The 26,501-nt window shown below is 40.8% G+C and overlaps 2 protein-coding genes across 2 annotated transcripts in view; one reads left to right on the forward strand and one right to left on the reverse strand.

Moving 5' to 3' along the window:
• Window positions 1-1,166: 1,166 nt before the first annotated feature.
• gfi1b (growth factor independent 1B transcription repressor) lies at window positions 1,167-6,001 on the reverse strand. Its single transcript, XM_033646490.2, has 7 exons — window positions 5,493-6,001; window positions 4,942-5,042; window positions 4,455-4,628; window positions 4,127-4,356; window positions 3,849-3,986; window positions 2,088-2,253; window positions 1,167-1,648 (listed from the first exon to the last, which is right to left on the reverse strand). Exons 2-7 carry the CDS (start codon window positions 5,033-5,035, stop codon window positions 1,470-1,472), a joined length of 981 nt encoding a protein of 326 aa, XP_033502381.1. The 5' UTR covers window positions 5,036-5,042; window positions 5,493-6,001; the 3' UTR covers window positions 1,167-1,469.
• A 4,207-nt stretch (window positions 6,002-10,208) lies between these two features.
• The window catches only part of tsc1b (TSC complex subunit 1b), a 38,312-nt gene continuing 22,019 nt past the window's right edge, over window positions 10,209-26,501 (forward strand). Inside the window, exons 1-9 of the mRNA XM_033646817.2 lie at window positions 10,209-10,343; window positions 20,667-20,881; window positions 21,059-21,162; window positions 22,541-22,693; window positions 23,894-24,038; window positions 24,303-24,457; window positions 24,548-24,621; window positions 24,710-24,888; window positions 25,895-26,013. Coding sequence (XP_033502708.1) covers window positions 20,773-20,881; window positions 21,059-21,162; window positions 22,541-22,693; window positions 23,894-24,038; window positions 24,303-24,457; window positions 24,548-24,621; window positions 24,710-24,888; window positions 25,895-26,013 — 1,038 coding nt within the window. The 5' untranslated portion in view covers window positions 10,209-10,343; window positions 20,667-20,772. The remainder of the gene's footprint in view (window positions 10,344-20,666; window positions 20,882-21,058; window positions 21,163-22,540; window positions 22,694-23,893; window positions 24,039-24,302; window positions 24,458-24,547; window positions 24,622-24,709; window positions 24,889-25,894; window positions 26,014-26,501) is intronic.

The following is a 26,501-nucleotide window of genomic DNA, read 5'->3' on the forward strand; positions in this document are numbered from 1 at the left end:
GAGAGGAAGAGACCTCTGCAGATAGTTTGGCTCAAGGTGAAAACCTCCTGAACGTGTGGATCAGAAAAATCACGCGCACACATCAGCAGTCGTCGGACTAGCTGCCAGACTGCAACAGCGTCAAAGAAACACTGATTTGTAACATGAAACTGTCTTATTCAGTGTTTTTACCGGTTTAAATCACCTGGTCCATTTGTTTTGGAAGGGAGGAGATAATTTGGCTCCCAGTTAAGACCTCCTAAACAATGAACACTGAAGGAACCAGGAGAAGATTCAGCTAATTGCAAATGCTAGATGTCACTAAATCCCCTTAAATCTTACACACTGCTCCTTTAATTTATATATGATGAGTAATGAGTCAAATTTGGGATCCATTAGGGATGAAAAATGTGTTGCCATCATTGTGTTACGTCTAAGGAAACTGTACAATTCCTTGACAGCACTTCATCAAGTTCGTGTCAGATTTAAAAGGCCCAGGTGATGATCTGATTTGCCTCGAGCAGCTTAATGTCCTAACAGGTTTGGTGTTTGTGGAAGGTGGTGAATCTTCGTTGGAGCCACCACTTGTTTGTTGAAGTTAATCCACAGGCTGACTGGGTGTGGTAACGGTTGACTAAGTAATCAATCCCTTCTCCACAGCTTCTTATTAATCCCTGTATCCCATTCGACTCAGTGCGCTGTAAAAAGCTGAGCAGTTACGTTGCATGCATGTGAGGGTGTGTGGCCAGAGTTCATTATGGTCTGTCTGGCAGTTTGTGCAATTGTGATTTTTCACTGAGATTATGCAGCTGGTTTGGCCTCTCAGCTGAGAATGAAATAACTCCCTTAACTGCTGCTAACTTTCCTCCACGGGCTTCCAAGTCGATTCTCTGGAACAATTTGCATGGTGTTCCAGGTGTGTGCTATTTGAATGCAGCATTACTCCATCACACACTATCTCTGGGCCCATGTGACATTTTCACCTCAGGCCACAGTCCCATATTCTACATCCTGCTCCGACAGGAAAGTGACTGAGAAGAACACACAGAAAGAGGTGGCTGGGGAGTAAAAGTGTGTTTACAGTGCTCATCTTAGACAAACAGTGAGCATATATTTTGCCTTTGAGGTAAAAAGGATTTTAGATTCTATTTCACCTTGCATGTGAAAGAAAAAAACAAAGATTTTCCTTCTTTTCACCCTTTATTTGAAAGCATTTATCAACTCACACTCCGCCAATATAATATACAGCTCAGGCATACAAATAAATTATATGAAAAACACATCGTACGCATATTTTGAATCTAAACGACATCAGCACCCATTCATCCACGTGTAATCACATCCAAAATATCATTTCCAATATATTAACTAATTCATTTCTTCATTGTACACATTACATTTCTCTGAAGTTAAATCACCTTCCATTAGAAATCAGTATCAGCTCATCAATTTAATATATATTTATTTTACATATAGACACATGCTCCTCTTCACTTCATGCCGTGCTGGCTCTCGTGGTGCCTGCGGAGATCCACCTTGCGTTGGAAGCCCTTGGAGCAAATGTCACATCCAAACGGTTTGAAGCCTGTGTGTTTCCTGCTGTGTGTGATCAGGTTGGAGCTCTGGCTGAACGCTTTACCACACACTTGGCATTTGTGCGGCTTTTCACCTACAATATAAAACACACAAAAATAAAAACAGTGAGAAACTATTTTTAAATGATTTGTGTAAAGAAGTTGCAGTGCTTCCTGAAAATCAGGTTTGTCATGGTGCTTGTGTTTTATTTTTTATTAAAAAGATAAGGTTCGCTTTGATATCTACGGGTGAAGAATCATGCCATTGTTCAGATTTGTCAAACATTTATTTGCAACGAATGGCGACAGCATAGAGTTCCTTTTACAGAGCTCTGCGCGAAGCAGGAAAACCAGATATGCAAATCCACAGGACATTTGTTTAAGTTTCTTTTTCTGATTTATCAGTAGTTATATTACTCCTGGAAACAATTCCTGCTCGCTGCACCTGGAAAGCAGATGATTAGAGCAAGAGCAGCGATAGGCAGTTTTATATATGGCCGTCTGCTATAAAACAATCTACACACTGTGACTTACCGGTGTGAATGTACGTGTGTTTCTTCATATCAGACTTCTGGTGAAACCTCTTGCCGCAGTACTGGCAGGGGTAAGGCCTCGTGTCCGAGTGGATGAGCAGGTGGGTGGAGAGGGTGGAGGAACGCTTGAAGGATTTGCCACACATCTTGCATTCAAAGCTTTTTTCCTGATGAAATACAAAAGTAAAAAGTGTTACAAGATCGTCAGTAATTGAAAAAGATGTCAGAAAAGTTGAGCTCCAAGGTTTGTATTTGACCTTGAAAACAGACGTTGACCAAATAATTTCCTTTTTTTTTCGAGCACTAACTTTGAGGACAATTTGGCAAAGTCCATCAAAAGCTCCACAAAATCCACTCAGCTGAATTCTTGATGATTTGAAGCCATAAGGGGTCCGCATCTAACAACAGCATAACATCAGTGTCCAAACTCTCACACAACTCATGCAGTATAATCCAAGTCTCATTTATCCAGTCGTATGCTCAGTGCCTCTCAGAAAGACAGCCCTTTCCAACAGGGCACTGAACTGAAAGTAAAACTTAGATATACTCTCTTCAAAGCCAGACTCCATCGACAAAAACAGCAATTTTACCTCACTGAACATGGGAGCTAATGTTCGACTGCTGCCTCCATCAGTTAATTGTTTTTGTTATTGTGTGACTTTGGTGTTTTAAGGCGTTAGGTCAGATTCACCAAAGTCAAACAATAACACAAACTGATTGAGGCAGTAGCAGATAAATGAGCCTTTTACACAGAGATCAGGCTACAGTGCCGCTTCAAAGTCCCTTCTTCATGTCACCTTTGCATTGTGACATGGAACCAAACAATCATGGCATCATGCCTGTGTGCGATTTTAGACAGAATGCCGGCGTCACGGAATCAAAAGAGGGGTGACGGGCGTGACGAGCGCTTTGTAAACAATAACGATGGCTTAACATGGCAATAACAATCATTTACCACCCGTGTTACATGGCAACTGATTTCGTCCTTTGCTTGGAGGGTAATTTTTTTCCAGTTCGCAGACACTTTCAGCCACTGTTCTTCTTCTTTAAGTTAGCCTCTAACTGCTGCTAGCTACTTTTTAAATCTCCTGCGGTAGGTTGAACACATAAAACAGCTTTAAAACATCACATCCATGCCACCCATGACCAAGTCCTGCCATCTGTACTGTTTATAGACTTTGTCTTGGCGCTTTTACTACCTCTGTTTTTGGCTCAGAGGCAAGACAACTCCGTCCAGTGGCGAGGCAGCGCCATATTCCCCAGTGTAAAAGGGGCTTTGGATTATACTGTACGAGTTGTGTGTTTGTTAACAGATGTTTTGATATATATTTTTGCTAATGCTAAACGTGGACCCCATCTACTTTAACTCATCAAGAATCTTCTCCAATTTTTGAATTCTTTACTCAACGGAGACATGCAAGAAAAACATGGTTTACTTCACAAATTCAACATAACACTGGGTGATTAAATTATATACAACTGGTAATATGGGGGGTGAATAGGTCAGGTAATTTTAAGCTAGCAGGGAATCTTGAATTCTTAAAGGGACAACAGAATATAATGGCCTCTATAAAGAGAAAATAACCCCGATGATGTCACAGTGATGTCACCAGGGTCATCTCAGCTTGGACATGGAGAAGACAAACTTATAACATAGAGCCTTTGTCACAATCTGGAGGCGTCAGGTTTGAAAGATGTGAGCATTCACCAGGCAGGGACAGTCATGTTTTATGTTGTAGAGCATTTGGAGTCACTGACATACCTGAGAGTGGACGTTCATGTGCTGCTCCAGACTGACAGAGTGGCCGAAGGTTTTCCTGCAGATGCTGCAGCCAAAAGGTCTCGTTCCGCTGTGCGACCGCCTGACGTGAACCTCCAGTCCGTGGGGCGTTGAGAACACCTAAAACAGAGTTAGTCTATTAATGCAGGTGGCTGACAAATTCAACTGGGTTTCTAGCTGATCAGAGATTCACTGCACTTTACATTTTCATCTTGGCTTAATGAGAAGCTTCACAACAATAATTAGGCTGTGGTACGTACCTTGTCACAGGTAATACAGTGGTAGGTGTTGGAGGTGGGGGAGTAGTGCGTGCTGCAGTCCAGAGGCTGCTGAGGCTGTGGGCTGCGGCTGATGTGGGTGCCGTACAGATTATTGGCGTGTTGCAGCACTGTAGGGCTGAAACTCATCTGACGGAGCTCATAGGAGGACGGCACCGGCTCCCAAGCATACGACGGCTTGTAGTAGGGAGGGAATCCAGCCATGTGAGGCTCTGAGGGTGCACATATACAGACGTTAAAAATCACCTTCTTGAAAATTAAACTGTGGAAGTAGCAGCAAAATATTGAGATAAATACACAGGCAGTTCACCATTTAGGTAGTAAGGCTGTGTGGGGGCCACAGGGGGCCTGGTTGGCTCTGGGTGAGCAGGTAAGGGGCACTCAAGTTCTGCCTCCTCCTTTTCAAAGTGGCCCACAGGGGAAGACTGGCCCTCGGACTGAGGCCTGTCCTCAGAGTCTGTGCTCTGAACCTCTGGTGGGTCTTCTGCAAATCCACAAATAACAGTGTGATTGATTCAAGCCAGAGACTTGGCTCTCTGTGATTAGTCAGCAAGTAAATACTCTAAAACAAAACAAAACCCTGAAGTTCCTTTTGGACGACATCTTGTTCAAATAACACACATCAGTAACCTTGAAATGCTGAAGTGGAGTCTCATACTGTCATTAATAAATATCCTTTTAAATGGAAAGTTCATGCAAATGCTTTAGAGAAATAACTTCAAAATAACGACATAAAAGTAGGCAGCTCCAATCTAATCTAATAATTTTTATAATGTCATATTTTTTATAATTATTACCTGTACACATGGGGGCCCTCGGCTCGTCTTCATATGATCGGTGAACATTAAAGGACGTGCACCTTTTGTTTTTCACCAGAAATGACCGGGGCATGTTGATCCTACACCAAAAAATAAATCATTAGTGACACAATAAACCTTGAAATAATCAATAAAATATCGATGAAGTCAAATTTTGTAAAAGGAAAAAGTCACTACAAGCGTTTAAATCTAAGACCATCCGGCTGCTGTTACATTTAATTGTGTCATTTCATTATTTTCGATTTAATTCACATATTTTCAGTCTTTAATTGTAGGTGGGTTGCTTTATTATAATTGAATTTATTATAATTGTCCATAATTTAAACTCGCGCTATATGCTTAATATGAATTATTAGGCCTTATAACTTTCTACTTTGTCAACAGGCCCTTGAATATAAAGTTTAATTAGCACCTTTTAAATGTTTTCACGGTTAGAAATAAACTATTATTCGTAGAAAAAGTATTAAAAGTGGTGAAAAGTGTCACTCTAACTGTGTTAAGAAGTTATATTACAGTCAGCATGTACTCACCGTTAACCCAGCAAGTTCCCGACGAAATGAAAGTTGCAGTAATAATAAAAATGTCCTTGTTAGCGCAGTAAAAACGCGTCCCCAAATCCTTTTCTGAAAGTCAGGAAAGCAAAGCAGCGTAAAACCAACGCACTTGTTGCTCTCTCTTTTTCTCCCCTCCCTGATTTTCAATCAGATAATTCCGCAGGAGAATCTGACTGTGGTTTCAACCAATGAAAGGGCCAACCTGCAGGTGGAAATTTGCGTAAAAAAACACGGGCCCTTTGCTGTCTCTTGAACAGTTACACAAAACAGCCAGAGCTCCTGGATGGGGGGAGAAATGTCGGGTTGAAGGCTAAAAAATGAAGTTGTCTTCCTCAAGCAGAGCGTTTTGCTCCTTTAAATTAAAGATACATTATTTTAATTCAGCTGCCAATTTCTGCTGATCTTAAAAATTTATTAAAATAAACATATATACATTTAAATTAGATAAAAAATTATAAAACAAGAAAAAAATTCCAACCAAAAAAATCCGCCCGAATATTTCCACCTCACAGTGTTTGATTTACAGGATTTACTCAGAGTAATGCTGTGTATGACTGTGTCGTGTGCAAGATTTAAATGACCAGAAGATCATATGAGACTGTAGCACCTCCAAAGATACACACACCAAACCAGTCTGGGTGATTGACACTGTTTGCTCTGTCTTTATTTATCAAAGCATTTAGATATTCAGACATGACAGATTTGCTCTCCGGATGTTTCAGTGTCAGGGACAGAGTGACAAGATGGGTTCAAGTGACAAAATCTGGGAGTTAATTATTATTATTTTTTTTCTTTTTTGGGGGGTGCAGTTTTCAGAAAATAATGACAACTTGTCAAATCATTTCAAAGAACATCGAGTCGAGGAGTAAAACACGTTTTGAGGAGGAGAGGATTTATATGAGGGAACAAGTGCAAGTGCGACATCGTGTGGACAACGTGTGTAAGTCGTCACATGCATTAATGATGGGTGTTGTTTGTCTGAGTGTGTGTGTGTGTGTGTGTGTGTGTGTGTGTTCTGCAAAGGGCTAGGGGACAGCAGGGCACAACCTAACACATTTTAGTTTGGGCTGAATATTATTAAAACTCTTTGAGGTTACTTAATTTATTGTTTTATTCTAACCACATGCACATCTCTGCTACAAATAAACAGTTATTGCTTTTCTAGAACTCACCTTTCTTCTACAGTTGCACTGAGAAGTGGTAGAAGTGAGAATGTGCCCCATGGGTGGGGTTAATTGTAAAAGGCTGAGGGTTAGCTGTTACACTTGCTGGAAAAGTTTGTGTAACACATTTAATTTAATACAATTCTATCTATATACAATAGGAGGAGAAGGATAGGTATACATACGGGTAGCCATCCATCTTTTCGTCTATCACCGATAGTCAATGGTTGGAGCGATAGATGTACACGGAATAGGTAACCTATATCCACATGTCAAAATATGAGTACTGAATGTTAGAATATTGACAAGTCTGTGAAGTTGTGTGTCAATGAGATACCTGACAAATTAAAATACAAAGTATATTTCATTTAATTAAGGACATTAGTTCAAACGGTGTTGGAAAGTAAGAAATTAACAATTTAACTGAATAGTTTTTAATGGCATGTCGTCCTGAGACCTGATTTGGGATTAGTGGGATCTGATAAGTATAAAAAAACTAAACATTGTCAACAATAATAAGGTCCCAATGTCCACAAATGAGATGATAATAAAGCCCCAATGTCCTCAAATGAGATGATGATAAAGTCCCAGTGTCTTCAAGCGAGTTCTAATTAACTGTGTCTTAGCTTGTTACTGTTCCTAAAATTGCTCAAATTTGTTGCCATATCAAACATTATTAATCATAAATACACAAGTTTCAATTATTGAATTTGATAGGGTTTTGTACCTTTGTACCACTTTTGTCTCGGGATCGGCTGCAGACTAACTTGGCAGAGATGGCTGCCATCTTGTTTTTTTACATAGATTAGTGTATTAGATGGGACAAAAAGGGACAAAGTAGTTAAGTAGAATAAAGTATAAGGTCCAGTAAACCCAAAACGTAATGTCCTCATATGAAGACACAGGGTCTCAGGAGGATATTCATAGATTTTTGGCTTATACGGAAGAAGCATATAATTTTGTTTCAAATAGCTACTGACAGTGTAAAAGAAAAAAGAAAACCATGACACAGATGGGTTTTTAGATTATTAATAATATTTTTTTTTAATCAGTTGTCTTTGAACACAGGTATATATTAAAGGTGTCAATCTAAATCACTTGCAAGGGCCTGCTCTCGCTATGGGCCCTTCCATCCCAGGGGTCCCAGTGCAATTGCACTGCCTGCACTGTCTATATCTAGGCCCCTGATGTGCATTTACTTCATGTTATGTAGATACTTTCTTTGCATGCTAACGACTGCAGTTGTCAGTTTCATTTGAAAATTTATTTTATTTGACTATTTTTATACAGTGGATGTTATAAAGGATAAATAATAACATATTATATTATATTATATTATATACCCTGTTATAGGATAATATATAAGATTAGACATTATCAACTAATCAAAAATTCGCACATTACAGTAGCTCAAGACTTACAGAGTAATTGAGTGCAAAATAAGGATAAAAATATGACAAAAATACAAACTGGATACAATAAAGATACAATAATATAAAATCCACATACACTATATTCACCTTTCACTACGACAGATACCTTTTGTCCATGATTAATAGCTGCACTGGAAAACTGCAATATACACATGGTGTGTATATTTTTCCAGGAGAAATACATAAATATTACATGACAGTAAGTGGTAGAATATTGCACAGTATATAGGATATGTATATGGATACTTACATGTATATGTACACAGGCCGATGTGAGTATTTAGCTATATGACATAGTGTAATAATATAATGATAGACATAAGAATAACACGGTATGTTTATGTGTGGTTACATGTACTATATGACATGCATATAATACAACATATATTAAATGCAGCTGCAACATGTAGCCGACCTTTTGTTTAGCCCATTATATTAGCTTAATAATTAAGTCATTTTGTTAATATAGACCATAAGGATTGAGCCTTACTAAAGCAAACTACAGTGTTAATATATTAGGTACTTGTCTGTGTTTGTGAAGCTCTGCTGCTATTATTTCCAGGGACGTGTAAACACACACACACACACACACACACACACACACACAGCACAGCAGCCTCCCCCACTAGCCAAAGTGTGTTTAAATGGAGCTGATATTGTCTAAGATAAGGCTGGTTAAAGTCATCAGGGCCTCTGAAACTTCACCAATAACCTGCCTGAGCCTGTTTGTTTACTACCTTTTCTTGTTTGTGATTCAATGTGTTCGTATTATATATACTGTATATTTTAGTGGTGAGTGTTGCTGTGACAGAGCATGAATGCTACCATGAATGCTACCTACCTGAGTTATAAATTAAGGTGAAGAATAACTAATTAGAATTACACAGACATGGGGTACAAAAGAGAAAAGTCCATGCCTCGCAACATGTGCCCCACTTCATTCAGGTTTATTTAGGCTATTTTATCTATTGTTTAAACGTTCTGGTTTGATGCTAGACTGTATTTCCTGTAGTTTTACTGGCACCTGTGCAATGACAATTAAGTTTAATCTAATCTAATCTAATCCAGTACAACTACAGTACTCTGCATTAATCCTGTATGACAGCACCCATCAGGCCAGCAGCTTAATCAAAATAATTTTCATCGAGCGAGACTGCAGGTATTTGTCAATAATAATGATGCAACATCATAATATATGATGTAATAGTAATTCAGGTAGCTTTAGTATTGAGTGTATGGAAGCCAATATCTGCCAGGAAAAGACTGAAATAAAACGTCAAGAGTGGTAAAAATAAAAGATATTCATAGTTGGTAGAAAGTCTGAGATAGTGATTCACAATTGAAACTTTTTAATGTGAAATTACGCTCAGTCCTAACCATTACTTTTTAGTCAAATTATGACATTGTGTCCTGTGCTGCAAACCTTTAAACCTCTGTAGCTCCAGTGTTGTGTGCAAAAAGTTAACATACAGCCCTGCTATTTATTTTCTATAATTAATTATTTAGGCTACATGTTGTGCAGCTGCTTACTTTCCAACAGGGAAAAAGTCCCTGTCTTTGCATTTTATTTTGATCACAGTCTGTTTTTATATCTGAAATGTTTGCAACTGAACATGTAGCCCATTTAGTAGAAAATACTTAAATATGTATATCATGTATCGCCATTCAGCCTGAAAATACCTAGGTATGAATTTTGTCCATATCGCCCATCCTTACTTTCTAATTATTCTGACTTTAAAGTTGAAAACTTTGAGTAATTAATAATTTCGCCTTAGCATCTGATTATTTTTGCCCTTTAATATTTTCTAACCTGTTTGTTTTTGTGGCGTTAATGAGCCTCCATATCGATCACTCCACTACCTGCTTTAAAAAAAAAAAAATCTAATTTGCGCGTGCGCTTTTCACATGTGGGTCACGCGAAACCGCATTACACACATTTCATCCTTCCACCAATGAGGAGCTGGGAAAAACAATCTTAGCTTTCCAACTGAGCAAGGAACTTGTCGGGCTGTAGATGAAAACACCACTTCTGAGTTATTTAACGTAAGTCGACACGGTTATTTTTGATTTAACTCGCGTGAGTGAGTTGTAAAAGTTGCGGCAGAGACTCGCGAGGCGCTAACTTGTGGGATTAGTTTGCATGCAGCCCGACAGCGGAGGCTGACTGCGGTGGGATGGGCTGTGAGGTGTTCAAGATGGCGGCGCCCTGTGGAGTGCAGCTACTCTAACAGGTAAACAGGTCCTATTTTTTATGTGTTTTGTGTTTTTCTTACAGCGAATCTCAACGCATATGACTTGTGTTGCTCCACATAAGAGTTTAGGCTTTCTTCTCCGCCGATTGAAGCCGGCTGACAGGCGAGATGAGTCCCCGACCGAGTGTGGGTCGCTGCTCCCAGCTAACGTTAGCTCTCGGCGTTGGGACCGACTTGTTTTTGGAAAGACCCGGTGATGGATTTAGTAGACGTTGGTGCTTTGGACGTTTAGTCGTGCTTATATGTGCGTTTTCCGCCGGGTTTGAAGAGGCTATCGGTTCACCAGAGGAAAGATGCTTGTGTATTTGTATTATCGGATAAAGTAAACCCAACCCTGCCCATTGTTCTCTGCGAGTTGTTTACGACAGACAGCAGCCAGTGGTCAGTCCCTCATACAGCAGTCTCAGACCTCAGCCTGTCCGGGCTCTGTCCTGGCTCTGCACTGCTCTCGTTATGCATGTCACTGTTACACATTATCACCATTAGCTTTGTGTTTTATTTATGTGCTTTTTTGATGCTTCATCATGCAGCACAGTGTAACACCTCTTGCAGCTTTCTGCACCAGGCTGCCTTGCTTTTATCTCTGGGCTGCAGTCACACCAGTTTTCTCCCCTATTATCACGTCAATCAGTAATATCCTGTTGTTAGCATGTGTTCGTGCAGTCGTCATCCTGTCACCATGGAGACAGAATGGTTCACTAGTTTCACAATTTGACCTCCTCGACCTGGCAGTGGCAGGGCTGCAGACAGGATTTGAGAAGTGCTGAGGTCACGAGTTGAATTTCCCTGCAACCAAAATATAATGTGTCCAAAATGTGCTATTTACGTGTCATATTTTATCCATTAAGCTATATTTTCTGTGCATTAATTTCCAAAAGCCAGCTCCAAAGTGTTCTCCGTACTGGAATGATTAAAAGTTGGGAAATACTGCATGTTTTGGGGGCTTGTAACAGAGTTGGAAATTAGCACCAGCCAAATGCAGGTAAATATGCAAGTGGCTTCTCTCCTGACCACAAAACTGGTAGATTTTGAAAGCCATAGTGGCATATAGTGAGTATAGTGCTGATGTAAAGAACAATACTTCTTTCTTGATGAATATAAACATGTTATTCCGCAAAACCTTATTTAATTTAGCAAAATATGGGAAGCATCTTACTGCACAAACATTACATGTCCAAACACAGAAGCCGTTTTACAAGACCTTTGCCAAAATAAGACTAGTCTAAAAAAATGGATATCTGCTGATCTAAATTAAGGGTCCTGCGGTTGATAAATTGGGATGGGTTGGGGTGAGCGAGGGTCTCTGGGATTTCCTGGGAATATAGACTAGTTTCAGATAAATGCGGTTAACCACAAGCTCCCAGAGCTGAAATGTCCTCATACAGCCTGTTTGTTTGGTACTCAGAAATGCGAACGATGACCCCCACCCTATAATGATAGTTTGTTTTTCTAGTGTTTGTGTTTTAAAAAACAAATCTTCTATTTTAATCTTGCAGTTTGACTTCCCATTGTCGTGTCAGCCTGATGAGATAAATATCAACTGATTTTTATAGATAATTTGATAAGTATCAGAGGAGACATTCTGTAATATGAATTCTTTTGTACATTACGCTGCAGTTTTTCATCAGGCGTGCAGCTATAACATATGAACAAATTAGTAGTTTTATTCTTGTGTCTGGCTGTTTACATGACCGATCCCTCGTGGAATTATTCAGACACATTAATTAACAACGAACCAAACATTCCTCTAAGTAACCCCCAGGCAATTAACAGCACAATATATTGACCTCATACAAATATGAGTACCGTACATATCATGAGATATCTTACAATGGAAAGTAAATGAATACAACCTCACGGGTAAAATAATAATTTACAATTTTAAACAAATGTAACCCCAACAAAACAAAATCTACATATGCAGATGTTAATGTCAGTTAAAGCATTGTATATGGGATTGATAATTAAATCATCTGTAATCCAAATGAAGTTAAGAATGTGGATTTAATCTTTTCAGGTTGTTTTTCTCCCTCTGTTCGATGCTTTATAAATACACAGAGTTGCCAGTTTATTAGGTTCACCTAGCTAAAACTAATGCAGTCTAATGTAGTAGTCCTGTTGTCCCTTCATCTTGTTCAGCATATTTCTATTAATAAGGGTAGACTAAATATTAGCAACACCTCTCAGTAGAATGCAGTAATGTGCTGTATTAAAACTTTTCCATAATATTTTACCCCATATCCATGACTTTTTAAAGTAGTGTAAATAGATAGGATTGTAAAAAGATTTGCAAATTTGCATTTGCAAATAAGCAAACTGCTAGTGCTTGCTAACTTAACTCACTCGTTAACCAACTAGCTTCATATGCCAATAGACCAGACTGGCACATGCAGGTACTTCACAAAGCCTTGGTTAATATGCTACACGATCGCTCCTCAGCATTTTCCTGTTTCTCTCCTAACGTGAAAGTGCAATTCTTTTTTTAAAGATTATTTTTAGGGCTTTTTGTCTTTATTATAGAACAGCTGGAGAGTGACAGAAAACCGCTGCTAAGGCCTCAGCCTACATGGGGTGCACACTACCCACTTAGCTAGACAGCACCCCAACAGCATATTTCTTTCCCCCAAAAGGGGGTGCAGCGTGGGCAAAAACGCAGTGCAGCCATATATTTCAAATAAGTAATACAAGGAACAAGTTTTGGGATTTTTTTGGAAGATATTTTAAACAGCAACCACAAAAAATGTATTTTCAAAACTTTTCCAGAATATTCTGTCAATTTAAAACCCTCTCCAGGCCTTAAACAGTTTTTCATACATACATTTTCCAGGAATTTCATGACTGTAGGAACCTTGCACATAATCATCCATGAGTTTTTGGGTGTATTAATTTTGATTAATTAATTTGGCTAATTGAATTACCATCATGTTACTTAAAAGCCTAAATACACGTGCAAACTCGTAACCTTATCATTGCGGAAATCATTTGTCAGTTAACTGATTGGTGGACTGACAGAAAAGTAGTTTTAATAATCAATTAACTGTTAGCAAAGAAGCCTAACATCCTCTGGATCCAGCTTCACAAATGTGAATAGATTAACTACTTTGAATATGATGCCAATATCTTTGGGTTCTGGACTGCTGCTCGGACAGAACAAGACATCTAAAGATATCACCTTTGCCTCTGGAAACTTGTGTCTGGCATTTTGCTCTATTTTCTGACATTTTAAAGACTGAAAAGTTAATTGCTAATTCAAAGGAGTAATTAACAGATGAATCTGTAATTAAAACAATTGTTGGTTGATGCCCTAAACTTGGTTTACTCCAGTGAACCACGACAATATTCCCATTTTCTTTCATCCCCTGCAGCAAGGAGATAAAGGAAAATCTGCTAGTAGCTTACTGAACAGAGCGGTTAGGTTGATGAAAATCATCCCAGCAAATGGACCGAGCAGGCTGTTTGTGTCTTTTATGACACTGCTTTCAAATATTCACCTGTGAGAAAAGGAGGCTGTTGGTAACAGCTTGCACACAGCCAAATGTAATTTCCAGTTTGTACATGGAGGTGTTCGGGCTGAATAAAGGCTCTTTGTGTCCTCCTGAGCGTTCCCAAGCTGTCAAGGATCACACTGAGGGTGGTGCGTGTTTGTGCCACTGACCTGTCCCTGCAAGACGCTCGCTTGGAGGGTGAAAAACAGCCATGTTTGAGTCCACTTTCCATATCCCGACTCCCAAACCCCATGACTGAGCAGTTAATTGGTAACAGGGAGGCAGTTGTGCTGTGACCTCTCCTGTGAATCAACAAACAGGAGTGTATTTGAGCATTTAACGTCTTGTTTTGATTTGTTATGAACGATGGAGTCTCGAGAATATTAATGTCATCATGTTCCCGAGAGCAGTGTTTTTATCTGACATTTAACTTTTGTTGAAGTAAAACAAATAAGCTGGTTATTGATTAATTTCCTCTCATCTCTCCAAATTAGTCTGTGTTGTCTTGGTTTCAGTAGCAGGCGACTGCGTTGAAAGATTCAATATTCTGCGCTAATGTAATAGTTGGTGGGACTCATCCTCTAGCGTGTCGAGTGTTTTGGCCTGAGTGTTGAAAGGAGATCTTGAGAGCTGATGAGATGTCTGGTGCTGATTCATTACTCCTGTTAGGGAATAAGCTGCTGGGTGCAGACACCCTGGCGATAATGACCTGCCTATCAGGATTATTTATTCCTGTTTTTCAGATGGAGATTTGCAAGGCTCCCCTGGCCTCCTTTACTTTGAATGACCGACTGAGCGTCGAGACGAACTGTATCATAGACAACATAAACAGACTAATGACCTGAAATGGTGCACACATTAGGCCAGGTGGTGTCTCTAAAGCACATTTCTGTCAGGGGACAATAAATGGCAAATATAGCTCTTGAATTAAACTCAGAGAATTTGTAGTAAGTAGAGAGAATTGAACTTATCTTTGATGGGGTCACATAAGATGCAGGTCATATATTTGGATCTGTCACACTGTTTTAGTTACATCTTGGAAGTTTTCTGCCTTGTCTGTAAGTTTAATGCATTCTCTGAAATTTTCTTGAGTTGTTCTGTATTGTATAAGTGTTGTAGTTTCAGTTTATTTTGTTTGTAAGGCTGTGCATGGTTCAGTTATGATATTCTCAGCTCGTGTGCTGAACACTAGAATTGTTAAGGAAAATCAGTGATAAAATTCTGTATGTTTAGATTCAGCCGTTATCCCAGCTAGTTAAGTGTGGTGTGATTCACTTGTTAAGTGGCGATGTAGAACCAGCATTCCCAACCTTGGGTTCTGGATTTCTTTAAATGTGGCACAAATGTCTACTTGGACTCAAAGATGAACTAATAATTTTTTGGTGATCATAGGTCAAACGTCAAGGGTTCGGTGACCTTGTCTGCTTCATTTTTGTAAACGTGATATCTCAAGAATACCTTGAGGGAGTTTCTTCAACTTTGGCACAGACGTCCACTTGGACCCAAGAATAAACTGATTAGAATTTGGTGGTCAAAGATCAAAGTCACTGTGACCGAACAGTACATGTTTTTGGACATAACTCAAAAAATTTTGTGCTAATTATGAGAAAACTTCACACAAATCTCTAATAGGATAGAATGACAAAGTGACAGTTTTACATCAAATAGGTCAAAGGTCAAGGTTACTGTGACCTTGTCTGTGTCATTCTTGTGACTGTGATATCTCAAGAACACCTTGAGGGTCTTCAAATTTGGCACAAACGTCCCCTTGGACTGGAGAATAAACTGATTAGACTTTGATGATAAAAGGTCAAGGTCACCATGACCAAACAATACATGTTTTGGAGCCATAACACAAGAGTTCTTGTGCTAATTATGACAGAACTTAACACCACAATCTCCAATAGGATAGAATGATAAAGTGATGATGTTATATCCAAAAGGTCAAAGGTTAACTTAATCGTGACATCATAGAATTCTGAATAAAACATTTTTTCTGGCTATTATTCAGTGTCATTTAACAGGAGCAGGAGGGGAAACATTTGGTCAGATACTGAATTGGTGACACACTAATCTTTGGTGTCCATCTTGACACTGTACTGATTGTATAGATCCTCTGTGTATGAAGCATCCATGTTTTTACAGACAAGGATGTAAACAGTAAGAGAAACTTGATTGGTGTATGGAGGCATACAATTGCAGGGCAATAATCCTAGTTTATGATCAGTGCTTTCGCTCATTAGTGACTGGATAATTTTCAAAATAAAAGAATATAAGTAGAAAAAAAATCACTCTTTTGGTTGGAGAGGCCATGTCAGGGCTAAATTTGTTACACATGACGAGGGGTCGCAAGATGGCACAACTTCATTTGGGTTCCCACGGTCATGAAATACCCGGACAAGGCTTGGAATGCACGATATTGTTTTTTTTTTTGCCAATATCCGATATGCCGATATGTAAAACCTCATTTGACCGATAACCTTTATCAATAAATCTACTTCTCCCCAACTAATTTTAGTGATCATCAAGTCTCTTCTGTAGTGGAATTAACATCATATTATGCATGAATGCCCTTATTGTGATGCTCCATCAGCAGATAAGGACATGAAATACAGTAATTTCCGATGTATGTAATATTCATTCATTGTGCAAATTAAGAAAAAGCATGATGGCCAATTCTAATAGTTCATTTTAAAGCTGATATTGGCCGATACAGATGATGTGCTGATATTATGCATCCTGAGTTTGTACGTTCCTGAGATTTATCTTCTCATTTCAGTAACACAATATGTTTATTTACTTTACACATTTTGTCATGTCATAGTAGGAGAATCACATGATGTCAATTATAAAATGAATGATGGCTGAATTCCATTTAGCTGCCTCAGTTTCAGAGTCCTGGTATTGTGCATGTCGGCTCGGTGTCTCGCTGTCTTGACTTACATTGCCACTTGAGAAGAGCCATCATGAATGTTATCAGTAAAACCTGTGCTTTTCCTGTTATGACAAGTTAAAATGTCTCCTGTGAAAAATGGCCTGTTCTCATTAAATTTAATTGGCACATTGCTGCATATCAGATCAGTGGAGTAGTGTGAAACCATCAACAGGAATGATTGATGTGTCACCTGTGTGCACATAGTTTGCAAATGCGGTATGAGGTGGAGGTTTAAAATACCTCAGGGAACCTTTTAATCAGTCCAGTTTCACCAATAAATCCTTAAACCTGCTTAAAATGATTTTTTGGCCACTTAGGGAGAGTGCAACAAGCTGTAAACACAGCGCTGACAAATTATCACCTTATGTAATAGGACTAACAGTTGCTTATTTACACATCCAGCAGACACAGAGTGACATTAGCATTCATTTGGAGTCCTGATTGTGTCCACCTGGTACGTGAAAGTCGCACATTAACTGTCTCTCAGTGCTCGGCTCTGCACACACACAACCCCTGAGGGAAACATCTGGCTCTTTAGCTGCTAAATGCTCCACTATGTTCACTAAGTAGCCACTAATGTTTTTTTGGCTGCTGTTTAATACTGGGCTTACTTTAAATGATTAAGCTTTTAGGTGAGGTTTGTCATTTCAGCTAGCAAGCTAGTGATGTCAGTGTACAGCTGCAACTTGCTAGTAATCTTTGATACTTGTGCCAGTTAACCCATTATTACCAACACACAGTTTTCAGTTATTGTTGTCAGTGGTATTTAATACGCCAAACTTTTCAAGCAATTTCATAGTGGACAAATTTCTGAAGTTGGAATAAAATCAAAAGAGTTTTAACTCAGTTGTTGCGTGCTCCACTGATCTAGATCATTCAGTCTAAGGTGGTGCTAAAACTTCGTCTTACCCTGTTAGGGGTTGCGCGGGGCCTGCAGCCTATTCCAGCTGACATCGGGTGAGAGGAGGGGTACACCCTGGACAGGTCAATGGACCCTGGACAATTGTGCAAATTAGCATTGTCACCTCACAGCAAGATGGTTCCTGGTTCAAACCCATGGTGGGGGGTTGTGTGCAGAGTTTGCATGTTCTCCCTGTGTCAGGGTGGGTTTTCTCCGGGTACTCCGGGTTCCTCCCACAGTCCAAAGACATGCAGGTTAGGTTAATTGGTGACCTAAAAATGTTTAATATTATCGTATGTTTTTAGTCTTGGCCCATAACAATACTGAAGTTCAGTGACGTAAAAATAGCTGCCTGCTCTCCAGTGCCGAACAAGAAGGAGCAAACCAGGTTTACGATAAACATGGAGTTGGACTCCAAGTTGAGGCAACAAAATACAAAATGTTAAGTTTGTACAGTTCATCTTTATCGAATATATTGATACTGACTTGACAAGAATACTGTCGACATATGACGCCTTTTATCTCGTGTTTCTAGAGTTGTCTGTTTTTGCGGACATGTAAGAAATTGTCATCTTTCTAAAAAAGAGTTTGGTGTAATATTTTCCAACAGAAGCAGGATGGGAAATAATCTGAAATAAAATTTAATTGTAGTCTTGCAAATACAAACTCAACAAGATCCCCAAAACTCTCATCGTCTTTCAATGTGAGAGAGTGTTAGACTTCAGTCTTTTATAGTATTTTAAAGTCTTTTCAAGAAAGTTTTCTAGTCTATGGTAGACATTGTGTTCAAATGTGTGTTACAACCACAATCTGCTCATAATAGGGATATTACACATAGGTCTCTAATGGAGTGACCTCAGGGGAACTGAAGCCACATCACTCCGGAAGGATGTTGATCATATTATTATTTAAAGCCATTTTTATGTCCAGTTAACTCATTATAGAAAACTTGCTTTTTGAGGAAATGCCTATTGGCTGCTGCCCAGCACAGAGTTAGTTTTGTCATGTGACCACTAATGCACAGTGTTTCCCATTAATTAACGAAACTATGGCGGCCCGCCATAGTTTAATTTGACCCGCCATAGTTTCTAAATAAAAGATTTAGGCTGCCGAAAGTATTGACTTCTCATGATATAAATAATATCTCGAACGCTGTAGCGTTTTGTGCCGATGTGCTCAGGCTGTCAGATCCAGTGCTCGACAGTGCGAGTGTTTCACTCGACTAAAAATAAGTGTGTGCCAACTGTAAAAAATATTTAGGGGCACATGTGCGCATTAAAAAAAATCAGCCGAAGCAGCCTATATTTTTGTCAATAAAAAATATGATAATCTAACCGCAAATATTGGAGGAACTCCAGCCGCCTTCCCTCTTCCCTCTTCCCCATGTGACACGGTTATGGGCGGTTTTCCAAGCCACTGTCGGCACAATGAATATAAGTCCCACTGTCGGCTGGGTGGAAATAAGTCAAAGGGCTCTAGTTTCCCGGTGCAGCGCACAGTGGCGCAGGGTGGCGAACCCCGCGCAGAGCTAGTTTTGAGCAGCGCAACCCGAGGCGCGCTCAGTTTGGTAGTTTGGCAGACCGAGGTGCGCTGAGATGGGTGTGGTGGCGCAGCAGGGGGAGGTATCGACAGATCCAGTTTGGCGCAGTGACAGTTTCGTGCCAAAAGGCTTCGCTGAAAGTGCGCTAAAAGCTCGCCATCTGAAACCAGGTCTACTGTCAGCACAGGCGGAGCGCAGAGTTTGGCTGACCGGCGGACAGTGCACACACGTCACCAAAACCTCACAGGCAGGTTTCCAGAATATCAGGCACATTAACGATGCAATAAATACCCCAAAAAACACTATTCAATGCAACTATCTGCAATCAGCACATAAATGTATCTCTATATCGACTGTCCTGTCACATCTGATGTCAGATCAAAGGGGATTGGCACCGTTTGGCACCGTTTGGCACGTTTGGCACGTTTGGCACGCGCAATGGAAACCCAACACACAGCTGCAAACTAATGAGTTCACATCCCTCTCAGACAACCACAAACAGCCACAGCATCAGATAGGGAGTATATATTCAGCATCTGTCATCTTAGAAAAGCCAAAAGAAAAGAAACAGAGTGAGACTGCGAGAGAGAAAGAGAGAGCGTGCACACGAGAGAAACGCATCATTGATTTACAATTGTGGTGACCTCCTCCCAGGCTACCTTTGCATCATCAGCCCGTTGAGGTCTGCTCGCAGTTCCGTATATTCGGACACTGCGAGCTTGGACCTCCTGGACCAAAACATCAGTTTCCTCCTGGGCGAAGTTTGGCCGTCTGACGCTGCTGCTCTCTTCTGCCATGGCGAATTGAGTAAACTCTCATTACGCCTTCGTGTGGCACATTTAAGGGCGAGGAGAGGGGCTCATTTGATTGGTGTGATGTGTGTAAAACCCACTCCACGCCTTCTCTCCTCCCTCTTTCCGACTTGCGCAGGTAGGAGGGACGGAGGTGGGAAAGAGGAGTAGCTGCGCCAGGCACACGGTGTGCCAAACTTGCAAAATCCGCCTGGCCATACCCAGTTGGCGAAGCGCAGGTGCGCTGCGCCCCCGCCTTGCCCAGACTGCGAAACTAGAGCCCAAAGTGTGGAGAAGAGGGACCGGGAAAAGCGGCGGACCTCCGGGGAAGCCTGCTCCGTTCTCCCCGCAGTTAGGGACCGTTCGCCACGGTACTGCTGCTGGGCAGGGTGGAAATAAGTCCTGCAGAGTTACAGAGGACCCGGAGAATGTTTTAGGATAGTAATAACATTATATAAGATAATCATATTACAAAGATAATATAAGATAATAACATTAAAGACAAAATTAAATTGCAATACTTTTTCAAAACTTGATGATTTTACCTTTCTGTACATTTTGTATACAAATCCCCCCCCCCCATAGTTTCCCAAAATCCAGCTCTAACTAATTCTGGGAAATGTTTATGAATTGGTCTTGGTTCGCTACAGAGGTGCCTGGAGACTGTATTGGTGGGTGGCCCCAGGAGTCCTCCAGGCAGGCAGGGACGGACACCGTGAGAGAGACGCTACCTCCACCTCCAGCACTGCCACCACCATGGCCAGGGAGCAGCCCAACGTGGGGGACCTCCTCCCGCTTCTTGAGACCTCCGACCTCCACCAGCTAGAAGAGATCAGAGGCCTCATCAACGAGCAGCTCAGCAGTGGTAGGGCAGTTCGGCTTATTTATGTGTTCATAGCTGCATTACTGTCCTTTTTACCATCTGTTTTAATGGACTGCTTTCTTTAACATGATTCCACTGTTGGTGGAATTTACTGATTGTAGTATGACCTCTACTCCTCCTTTCAAAAATGAACTAATTCATTGTGTGTTTTCCTTGAAGAGCGAGGGTCCATGCTGCTGAACGGGCTAGTGGACTACTTTTTGGAAACAAACTCTGCCCAGGCCATGCATATCCTCTCCTCAGTCAGAGAGCCACACGATAAGGTGAGAAATGCCCCGACACAAGCTTATGCCTGCTCACGAGGAGATTTAAAATGGCAAAAACTTGTGGTGAAATCAGTTCATTCCAATTGAATCGCTGGGATTAGAGGATCTACTCCACTTGCTTTTCTGCTTTCCTCACCCTGTGTACTTTGACTATTAATTCATGCTTTGAATTTCCTCAGTTTTAGAGGGACAGGCGTAAAATGAAGCTTAAAGGGTGACTTCTGTATTTTTCAACTTGGACCCTATTTGACTATGATTTTGTGCCTAAGTGACTAATGGGAAGAACACATTTTGACACTGTTTCAGTATTGAGCAAGACTACTATAACCAGCAGCTGCAAAATCTGGTTGCAGTGTAACCACTCAGGGCATTTGTGCACCGTCACTTTACGTCGTCCTTGTTTTGCCACTGTCAGGTTCAGACTAATATGTGTCTGAAAGCACTATGGAAAGGATCCCTACAGAGATATATATTTTTGGTGAATAATAAGATCCTTTTTGTTTTACCATAAAACACCCCTGGAATCGCTGTTGTCAATCCAACCAGACTCCATTTAAATAAGCAGTACTTTTAACACTGTAAAACATGCTTCAATCAAAGCCGACAGAAACAAAATTAAACTCACAAAAACTGTTTTGGTTTGTCCTTTCACTCTTCCAACAATTACCAACTGTGGCTTGGTTGAAATAAACCTTTAATTCACCCAGTTAGATGTGAAACTATGTTGGATTTATACATGCTAAAAATACAGTTTATTTAAATGGAGTTTGGTGGGTTTGGTGATTGCAATCTTGGGGCTGTTTCTGGTTAAATAAAAAGGATTTTACTCTTTAACTGAAAGGTCTGTCTCTGTAGGGATCCTTTACATAATGTTGTCAGACACTTGGAATAATAATCTGACAATAGGTTCACAGAGTTTATTCAAAAGACGTATTTGTACCGTTCACTCTCAGTCTCATTAATGTCTGCAAACCGTTCCTCTCTTGTGGAACACTTTCACTGCCTCCATATTGCTGTTGTTGTTTGTATTTGCATATTGCCATAGCAAACGAAGATGTGGATTTGCCGTGGTGTAAGGCTTTGAGGTCATCATCATTATTTCTGCAGTCCTCTGTGATTTTATTTGCATCTAATCAAAACACTTACACCATCCTGGAGTCTGAACTTTGTGAAAGAGGTCAGAGCAGAATCACAGCGGTGATTTGTAGCTGTTACTTTGCACAATACAGAGTGTTTATATCTATATATGTATATGGAAAAAGCACAGTTCTTGAGAAAGGTTTCTTTACCTTTAATGAATAATAAGACAATCTTGTGTTAAATACAGAGCTAACCCTGCTGTCCGTCATTCCCTCCTTCCCTCCCTCCCTCACAGCACCTTCTGGACAAGATGAATGAGTGTATGACCAAACAGGCCTGCCGGCTGCCCACCCTCACCCTGCTCGGCCATGTAATCCGCAAGCAGCCGTCCTGGATCCACAAGATCGCTCGATACCCTCTGCTGCTGTCGCTGCTCAAATGCCTGAAGGTAACACCGCAGTTAGGACTCAGTGAACAAAGAAATCTCTGTGTCAGGGTACTGAGAGGTGGATGGATGGATGCGGATTAGAGAAGTTTCATCCAGCTGTAATATTTAGTCAGACTCTTCCTCAAAGACAATTTTTTTAATTACATCTTTTCAAGGTTGTGGTTCAACGTCAAACTACTGTAGAGGTAGCTCTTACAGACTAAAGATTTAATCCTAGCCAGTACTGAAAGTGTGTTGTTGAACTGAAACGATTAATGTGGTCCAGGTTTGACGTGCTGTATTCTTGATTAGCTTTGTCAGTGAATGCTCCTTAGAGAAACACCGCATATTTGTTTGCTCAGACTGGACAGAGGTGAGGTTTACAGTGGTGCTGCGCAAACATTTGTTGATTGAACTCTCGATTAGATTAGGTTTTTAGCCATGCCAGCCAAAGGGCACTGGGAATGTGATGATGGTCCACTGTTCTGGTCCAGACTGAAATGTCTTGACAAGTTATAAATGAATTGCCACACATTTTGGATTCAGCTGCACCTCTTTTTTACCAAAACACGATGGTCAAAGAGGTCTACATCCTGGTTTAGTGATAAAATATATGCTCTTAACAGGCCTGCAGGAGAATGAAACGCAAATGGTGTAAATTTAAACTGGAAGTTGTTTACTTCTCACGGCACATGATATTAGTGTGTCATAAATTACAAGCCTGCTTTGTTTGCTGCCGGAGCAGCCTATTAAATGCCTCACAAAGTGCTGTGTAAATATATCAGATATAACTGGCATTGTCCCCACTTGCCTGAAGACTGCTGTGGTTAAACCTGTACTTAAGAAACTTCACCTTGATCCCTATCTGAATCGAGGGTCTAGTAATAGAGGTTGTTGTGTGCTGTACAGATTGTACAGTAAAGCCTCTGGAAACCAACTTGTGATCCCTGATATTAGGCTATATAAATAACACTGATGTGACTTGAGCTAATTGTTGCAGCAGTTCCTATGAAAGTTCCTTCTTATACATTTCTCAGTTTTTGTACAGTAGTTTAAATACCAGTTAACGGATAAACAACTGGGTTGGTGAAGTGTTTTGCCTCATAATGACATTTAGAAACCTCAACAGAGGGAGACTGTCTTCACCAGATCATCAGTTAAAGGTTCTTTTAATATCTGACTTTATCATCTACTCTAATACTTACCTCAATTCCCTGGCAGACGGACACGGACGTAGTGGTGCTGATAACCGGAGTGCTGGTGCTGATTACCCTGCTACCCATGATCCCTCAAGCTGGGAAACAACACCTGTGGGAGTATTTCGACATCTTCGGCCGCCTGGCATCTTGGAACCTAAAGAATCCCGGTAGGCGCTGCCTGACATGTCTCAAAAACATATATATACACATGTAAAGGGGATTCTTTTAGATTGTTTTCAATGGGTCAGCCCCAGCTAGTCCTTGAGGTCTCAGCTGATCCCATATTAACTTCTAGTGCAGCAGCAGTAGTGCAAAAAATGCCAAAATCATAAACTCTCACTTTGTTTGCCAAATATCTTGCTGTTTACGAAGAATTCGTTAGTCTGGAGTTCAAGCTTGTCCATTTTTTCCCCCTTTGATTACACGTTCAGGACACGTTTCAGAGGTTTATCTAATCCACCTGCACGCCAGCGTCTACTCACTCTTCCACCGACTCTACGGCATGTACCCTTGCAACTTTGTGTCGTACCTGCGCTCCCATTACAGCATGAAGGAAAACATGGAGACTTTTGAGGAAGTAGTGAAGGTGAGATTATTTTCCCGTGTCACTTTGCTTTGTTGCTCGGCATACGAGTTTTTGTACTAATATAGATTTTGTGTTCAACCTTCTGTTCAGCCGATGCTTGAACACGTTCGTATTCACCCAGAACTGGTGACAGGAACCAAGGACCATGAGCTTGACCCCACCAGGTAAGTGTCATACTGCTCTGCCTGGCAAAGGAACAATTTTGTGTTTAATCATCTTTTCTGTGAGTAATGGTGCTGTGCTTTGCTGCAGGTGGAAAAAGTATGAAATCCACGATATCGTCATCGAATGTGCCAAAGTGTCTCTAGACCCTAAGGAGGCCTCCTGTGAGGAGGGCTACGCCACCATGCCTGAGAACTTTTACCCCCAAGTCCACCTGCGACCACAAGACTGCACTTCCAGCCCCTACACAGACCTCCACAGCAGCTACGGTCAGAAAACACTTCATACAAGTGATGCTTAATATGTCTCCAACATGGCAGAAAGGTCACAACCTTCTTATACTACAGCCAAACAGTACACTACAACAACTAAAAATGTTTTGCTTCTTTCATTGCTTTGTCAGAAAGAATCTGCTTTGATTTCACTTTGTATCTCAAAGAAACAACAATCTACAAATGAGTCACTAATGAAAATAACAGTTATTTGGAGCTCAAGTGATTGGCTAGCACAAGCCCTAACCTCAACTGCCTCCAACCTAGACATGTTGATGTGATGGATACTAGCTAGTCACAGGACTTGCCAAAAAAAAGCAGTGGGATCCATAATTGCGTTGACAAAACAGCTCCTCAAAAATGAAGCCAAAACATCTTGATTGCCCCCTGGTGGCTGGCTGCGGTATAGGCCATAAACCCAACCCCATCCATGTTAGCATATGGGACATGAGCTAAACTAAAAAATGAAAGTTTCTTTCCCAAAGATAGTTTCTAATATTTTAAGTAGTTCTTGTCACACTGATATATGTATAAGTGTTCATTTCTCTAATATGTTTGGTTTTAATAAGTAATTTGATGCTATGAAAAGGGGGTGTGACATCATTATTGACAGCTTTGTGTGCCAATCCGTATGCTCGCATTGAGTCAGGCTGGTGTATGGGTAGGAACCTGATACCGTGGCTTCACTTCCTGATCACGACTGTGCAGACTTTGGCTCCAAATAATATCAACATTGCAAGATGGCAGCGCCCATATCCAAGATATTTTGGCTTAATTTTTATACACGTGGAGGAAGACATGTCTTTATGTGCAGTCTACAGCCCCAGACAATTATGCCTTTTATCAGTGAGACCCTCATGTGTTTGATATTAAACATTGTGTTTTCTAACTGGTTTAAAGGACAAACCCCAAACTGTGGTGGCCCAAAGAGTTGAGAAAGGCCACAGGTTGTTAGGTGTATCCATTTGAAGATTGATCAGACTATTTATCTTCTTGACAACAGGAAGCTCTTCTTCGACCCCATTCTCAACTCCACGGCAGCCGCTACCCCCACCTCTGTCCTTGCCCCCCTTCTCAGGGACACAGACCTCCTACCGCAGCCCACAGACCTCCAGACGGCAGGTAAGATCATCCATAATACGGTCAAACGCTGTCAGAATCCTGGTTTAGGGCACAAGACTGGTGAGTAGCTGAGCAGAGAGTTTTTCCAGAGCAGCTTCTGTTCGTTGCTAGCTCTTGTACACGCGGTCATGTTTACACTCCATGAATCACCTGTTTTCTGAAGACGCGAATGGACAGACAGTTTTTGAGTCATCAAAGTCAGCAGGCTGGCAGACAGTCGGGTCAAGCTTCAGGAATTACAACACGTGCCCCCTCCCGTCCTTGTCCTGCCACCTCTCTATAGACACTCCGAAGGGCTGGTTGCCATGGAGATGCCGGCTCTCCCTTTCTATTATTGGGCCAGCCACACGAGGGAGGGGTCCGGGTGTTTTTCTGCCCCCTGGGGTCTGTCTGAGGATTTGTCTTTGCGTTACACTTCCTTCAACCCAGACAGACGAAATATTTGGAAAACATGGGTGACCCGCCATTTTAGGATAAACATTTTCAGT

Source organism: Epinephelus lanceolatus, chromosome 19 (assembly GCF_041903045.1).
Source record: "Epinephelus lanceolatus isolate andai-2023 chromosome 19, ASM4190304v1, whole genome shotgun sequence".
NCBI classification, from domain to species: Eukaryota; Metazoa; Chordata; class Actinopteri; order Perciformes; family Serranidae; genus Epinephelus; species Epinephelus lanceolatus.